General features: G+C 43.1%; 1 protein-coding gene across 1 annotated transcript; it reads left to right on the forward strand.

Annotated features, from left to right (window-relative positions):
* Positions 1-3,394: 3,394 nt before the first annotated feature.
* Positions 3,395-5,639, forward strand: LOC124682956 (dnaJ homolog subfamily B member 4). Its single transcript, XM_047217554.1, has 3 exons — positions 3,395-3,997; positions 4,288-4,703; positions 4,884-5,639. The coding sequence occupies exons 1-3, from the start codon at positions 3,830-3,832 to the stop codon at positions 5,320-5,322; spliced, it is 1,023 nt and encodes a 340-aa protein (XP_047073510.1). The 5' UTR covers positions 3,395-3,829; the 3' UTR covers positions 5,323-5,639.
* The last annotated feature ends 1,421 nt before the right edge of the window (positions 5,640-7,060 follow it).

Raw genomic sequence — 7,060 nt, forward strand, 5'->3', positions numbered from 1 at the left:
CATCCTATATATGAATCTTATTCTCCGGACCATTCCGAACTCCTCGTGATGTCCGGGATCACATCCGGGACTCCGAACAAATATTCCAACTTCATTCCATATTCAAGAACTACCATTTCAACATCCAACTTTAAGTGTGTCACCCTACGGTTCGAGAACTATGCGGACATGGTTGAGTACTCACTCCGACCAATAACCAATAGCGGGATCTGGAGATCCATAATGGCTCCCACATATTCAACGATGACTTTAGTGATCGAATGAACCATTCACATACATTACCAATTCCCTTTGTCTCGCGATATTTTACTTGTCCGAGGTTTGATCTTCGGTATCACTTTATACCTTGTTCAACCTCGTCTCCTGACAAGTACTCTTTACTCGTACCGTGGTATGTGGTCTCTTATGAACTCATTCATATGCTTGCAAGACATTAGACGACATTCCACCGAGAGGGCCCGAGTATATCTATCCGTCATCGGGATGGACAAATCCCACTATTGATCCATATGCCTCAACTCATACTTTCCGGATACTTAATCCCACCTTTATAGCCACCCATTTACGCAGTGGTGTTTGGTGTAATCAAAGTACCTTTCCGGTATAAGTGATTTACATGATCTCATGGTCATAAGGACTAGGTAACTATGTATCGAAAGCTTATAGCAAACAACTTAATGACGAGATCTTATGCTACGCTTAATTGGGTGTGTCCATTACATCATTCATATAATGATATAACCTTGTTATTAATAACATCCAATGTTCATGATTATGAAACTAATCATTCATTAATCAACAAGCTAGTTTAAGAGGCATACTAGGGACTTCTTGTTTGTCTACATATCACACATGTACTAATGTTTCGGTTAATACAATTCTAGCATGATATATAAACATTTATCATAAACATAGAGATATAAATAATAACTACTTTTATTATTGCCTCCAGGGCATATCTCCTTCATGGGAGAGCTTCTTCTTTGGCGCATCTTCACATATCCATGATCATCATATGGATGGTAAGCTTCAAGCATACGATATCTTCGAGTTGGGTCATCTTGAACTTGCACTTCATTTCTTTGGTCTTCATCATTTTGATGTCTTGAAGTTAACTTTGAGGGCTCACTTCATCTTCATCTTCAAGACATACTTGACACTTGATATTCTTCATCAATTTATTCTTATTGCAAGATTGAAGCCAACATATGGTTCAAGCATTGCCTATGGACAACTCCTACAAATATAACTCAATGCAAACATTAGTCCATATGAATTGTCATCAATTACCAAAACCACACATGGGGCTCCATGCACTTTCCCCTATGCCCCAACCCTTTTCTTATCAAACTCCCCGTAGCCTCGGATATGGTCACAGAGGATCCTAGAAGTTAAACATAAGGCATTACGCCTAGCTTTAAACTAATAAAGCCAGTTACATCAAGTTTGCAGGAAAATAGCTACAAAGATCACCCACAAAATAGGCACACAATCATCATAGGCCTTTGAAAAAAAAGATCCTGGAAGTGATTTATTGTCGTTCAACCTTTAAAAAACATATGGTGGGATGGCAGTACCATCATTATTTTTTGGACGACATGGCATATAAGAAACGGCATAAAGGAAATGACCATTGTAAATGGCCTATAAATATGATATTCTATATTACTACATCTATGATACCTTCGTTAGGGATTATAAGACACGAGGGCAAATTCGCTAGGACCAAGAAAAATCTTAACCCTCCTTATTAATTACTACGTGCACCAATAGGTTCACATGTATGAGGGAAGAGAGATAAAAGGAGAACATGCATAGAACATGCATTGGGGGATAGAGGACAATAAATGAGAGTGGCCTTATAATGTCTAACAATTTCAAAAAGCTCATAGGATTTATAGTCCCTAGCGAAGGGAGGTACCCATTATGGAGGTAGTAAGATAGAGTAGTAACATGTATATTTTACTCCCACTATGACTAGTTTTATGGTGGGAGTAACTAACGTGGTAACATGCACCCACATGCAATGCCAAGTAGGCATTTTGATGACATAACATATCATTAATTGAGGAAAGAGAGAATTGTGGTAATTAGCTATTTTACCATCACATCATATTTACCAGGCAAAAATAATTCTACAAAGTAATAAATATGATTTTATATGTTATCACACCAATGATACTACCCAGTAGGGGTAGTAAGGTAGGTTAGTAACATGTACATGCTACTCTCCTATGTTACTTCCCACTATGACTAACCTTGATAAAGGAGGAACATGTAGAAGTAGTGGTTGTTCAAAGTCTAGGGTTGTTCTCTATCTCCATCTCTCTCCTCTTGGATCAGTGACATTTCTATATACATATATGCAACGTGTGCCACCATTAAACGCCGAGATTGACATTTATACATATGTCCTCTTTAAGGTTCTTCTTTGGATTTTCTTGCTATTGAAGTCATGCTTATGTTTAAGAAATTCAATATTGTGTATTATTTAATACACTACACAAAAAAACATAACAATCAGCGACATCCCTGGCTTTTTTGTACCGTTCCTTGGCGATTTTTGCTCCCCTCGTCTATCGTGATCGACTGATCGGTACATGTGTCTTGGTCATTGGTCAAAAAGGGCCTTTGTTTTTTCGTTTCTCTTTACTATTGTGTTTTCCATCTGTGGTCATAGGTTGCCTTGTGATTTTTTGTGTTCCTATGGGTGACCTTCTGGTTGCCTTTTCTTTTCATGGGTGCACATTACCGTTTGGATGCAGGTTTTTCCCCAATCAAATAGATATTTTTCGTACATGCGCCACTTTGACTGGACTATAGAACTCCTCCCTCTTCGACTGAACATAAGAAGCCTCAATCCACACAAACCTCTCAATCTCCACCACAGGTGGCCGCCTGAAGCTCCAACCATTTACAAATAACACAAGTGTCGAATCTGCTGAACGGACTGCCTAACATATTATACTAGTATTTTAAAGAAAGTTTGAATTTGGTCAGTATTTTAGCGGTCGGCTCACCCTACAATAGAGTATATCGAAAAAATTGAAAAAATGTGTTCACTAAAATCCAACTCATTATGTCTCATGAAAGCCATGTGTTTAACTTGCATTCATTTTTAGCAGCGGGACTTTGCGTAGCTGAATATACATATCCTGGCTTCAACCGACTCTCGTTTTAAGAATGCCATCCATGACAATCAGCCAAAACAGAGACTTCCAGATCAGAAACACCCAAAGAGAAAAACCGGCACCAGGTGGATCAGTCGGGCCCGCATGTCGGCCCCACGTGATACGCCGCCCCGATGGCGCGTAGCTATTTTCTGCAACCAAAGCAAAGGAAAGGGAAGAATGATATGGGCGGAGGATCACGGCCAATAATGCCGCATCGCATCGCGGCTCCGCTGTCTCTCTCTCCCCCTGTCACCGTCGTCGCCCCTTCCACCTCCTTCCAAGATCTCCTTCCCTTTGTCTCTTCCCTATCCCGGCAAAATACCATTGACCCCTTCCAATTCGATCCATTGCGCCACAAATCACAGCCGGTTTCTTGGCTAATTCGGCCGGAGTGGAGAAAAAAGTATACGGCAGAAAGGAAGGTGGTGTCTTGCGACGCGGCTATGCTGGATCGCCTGCCATTGCTGCTCCTGGTGTGATTTCAGAATCTCCGTTCTTGGTCTGAGACAGCCTCAATTCGACGCATTTGTCGGCAGAGCGGGGAATCTTTTTTTTTTGGGTTGGAGTTCTTTGGGGGGATTGGCATAGAGGGGGCAGCTCCGGTGGACGGGAGGGAAGAGATTGGTTTGCTGTTCTTGGTATGAGCGTTGGGCAAGATGGGGCTGGATTACTACAACGTGCTCAAGGTGAACCGGAGCGCCACGGAGGAAGACCTCAAGAAGTCGTACCGGAGGTTGGCCATGAAGTGGCACCCCGACAAGAACCCCGGTGAAAACAAGGCCGAGGCCGAGGCCAAGTTCAAGAAGATCTCCGAAGCCTACGAGGTAGTATCTTAATCAAACCCGAATTACTTACTACCAGTTTTATCCTTCTTCAAAATGCTGCTTGCAAAGTAGGACAGTTGTGATTGAACAGCGCTGATACCATCTGTTTCGATTTCGATTCAGGAAGTGTTGCAATCATGTCACTTTCATGGGCATTGTGTCTGTCACGGGTCATGTCAATCTTGATTTTAGCACGCAAAAATATATATTAGGCCTGCTAATATGATCGCAAGAATCATATACACTGCTCAAATTGGTGAATTTTATGACCAATGTCCACTGCATTTCAGGTTCTCAGTGATCCGCAGAAGAGGGTGATATATGATCAATACGGGGAAGAGGGGCTGAAGGCCTCCGCGGACGCTGGTGGCTCATCGTCGTCGATGAATGGTCCCAGCAGCCACCGTTTCAATCCTCGGAATGCCGAGGATGTGTTCGCCGAGTTCTTTGGCAGCAGCAAGCCTTTTGAGGGGATGGGGCGTGCCAAGTCGATGAGGTTCCAGACAGAAGGCGCTGGCACCTTTGGTGGGTTTGGTGGTGGCAGCGACAGCAAATTCAGATCATACAATGATCCTGTCAGTGCCAGCTCTAGCCAGCCTCGGAAGCCGCCGCCTGTGGAGACGAAGCTTCCCTGCACGCTCCTAGAGCTATACTCCGGTTCAACACGCAAGATGAAGATATCCAGGAATGTCATGAAGCCTAATGGGTAACTTCACTGATACCTGTGAAATTCCTGCAAGATTTCCATGAATTCATATCCTACTTTCCAAACTGACCCATACTAGTACTAGACATCAGACGGGGATGTGAAGAACATGATGATTGACACATTCCCATTTCATATCCTCCTAAGTTGTCCTTTTCTTACCTGCTGAACTTTTAACAGGCAAGTGACGACTGAATCGGAGATCCTGACAATTGATATAAAGCCCGGGTGGAAGAAAGGGACCAAGATCACATTCCCAGACAAGGGCAATGAGCAACCGAACCAGCTTCCTGCTGATCTTGTCTTCGTCATCGACGAAAAGCCCCATGATCAGTACACAAGAGAAGGCAACGACATCCTGTTCTACCAGAAGATCGACCTGGTGGATGCATTGGCAGGAACCACAGTCAATCTGAAGACCCTCGACGGGCGTGACCTGGTGATCAAGCTGACAGACGTGGTGACACCAGGGTATGAGCTTGCAATCGCCAAGGAGGGTATGCCTATTATAAAGGAAAATGGGAGGAGAGGCAATTTGAGAATCAAGTTCGATGTCGACTTCCCAAAGAAGCTGTCGTCGGAACAGAGGCAGAATATTAGGAAGGTTCTTGGAGGGTAGCCTCAGCAGCAACGATCACATCCTGGAAGCAAATTCAGCTACCCCCATAGTTCTCCATGAAACGCAGACTAATTCACATGTTCTTCTTTGGTTGGCTTGAATGTCTAGTTATTTTTTTCGTTTGTGGGAACTTCTTCCCGATCTACTCCTTTGTCTAGCAATATTAATTGTTCATTACTCCATACAGATCACCATGCAATGTTAATTACCTGTTCAGATACATACATCTATAGTCCTTCAGAATTTGTACAAATTCCAACCTTCTCCTTTTGTAAATTATGTTCTTTGGAGCAACGAACATGGTCTCCTTTTGTAAATTATGTACTAGATGCAATGTTGTTATTTCACATTATTTGATTAGCCTTGATTTTCCCTTTATCGACCCAATTGACATGCTTATAAGTTTTAGAGAAAAAATGGCACGTCCATATCCATATACAGCAGTGTCCTTTCTGTGATCAAGTTTTAGAGAAAAACTGTCACGTCCATATCCATACACAACGTTTCCTTTCTGTGATCAGGAGGACGAAACTCTCCAGCACTTGCTTCTCGGCTGCGTGTTGGCGAGAGAAGTATGGGATGATGTGCTCCGGCATCGGCATAAGCCAGACTAGCGGCCGATCCCAACACTGAGCTGATTCCTTGTGGACGGCTGAAACAGCTATAGATGTAACTGGTCCGGGTCGGCCCATTGGACCTCCGTCCCGCACCTAGATTTTGGTACCATCAGGTTATAGGTTTGGCCCGTAAAAATTTAGGGTCCAGCAGGTTCCGATCCTGATGACCCTAGGGTCGAACCAATGGGATCGAAGGGACCTTTGGAAGGCTTTGATCCTTGTCTTCTGGCGCTTGTGGCGATATCGCAATGCCATTGTCTTCAACGGGGCTACCCCTTCGAAGCAGTGTCCTGGCTATTTTGATAAGAGTGGAAGCAGAGTCATGGAGACGGGCAAGCGTGCTTACGTGAGTGGCCCAAGCCAATGTCGGAGTGGTGGCTGACGGAAGAGTAGGCTTTAGGTGGGGAGCTGGCACCCCTCTTGCCGCTTGGTTCTTCTTCTACAAATTGTTGATGCACCTTCCTGGATGCATTCTTGAAAGAAAGAAAGAAAAAAAGGAACATCATTTTGTGCTGTCTAAAGTTTGAATTTTTGATAAATAAATATGTTCTTTCTTAGAAGGTAAAACTTTGGATCACAATCTGCAGTTTGTGAAATTGTTTCTTGAGTAGTTTTGGTATCATCTACCTGGGCTTCGTCGTGCCTTATTGCTGGATTATAGCCGTGTTTCATAGCCGCTCATAGGCATCAACTGTTTACTCTGACAGAAAGTCCTAACTAGTTAATTTACCAATGGATTTTCATTCATTGACCGAAATATTTGTACCTTCCTATCCCAGTATCCCTATTTTCTCGTACTGATTTCTTGTGGCTAAATTATTCCGGAGATGCATGTGTACTGTCGTTCGGCTTCTCACTCCCAGTTGGCTTTTCACTCCCAGTTTAAACTTGTACTGTTATTTTGATGGGAACTCTCAGTCTCAGTGCCTTCCTTCCGCTTTGTACGAAGGGCTTTTTTTTTTCTAAAACGAGACAACAGATTTGCTATTTTCATTAATAGAGAAGGAAGTTTAGAGTCTTATAAACCCAAATTGACCGAAAGGTCAAAAAACAACAGAAGTCTACTCTCGCGGCATTACATCGCTCAAACCCCCGGACTCCACAAAGTGCTCTTTGATTCT

This window comes from Lolium rigidum, chromosome 1 (assembly GCF_022539505.1).
Source record: "Lolium rigidum isolate FL_2022 chromosome 1, APGP_CSIRO_Lrig_0.1, whole genome shotgun sequence".
NCBI lineage: Eukaryota > Viridiplantae > Streptophyta > Magnoliopsida > Poales > Poaceae > Lolium > Lolium rigidum.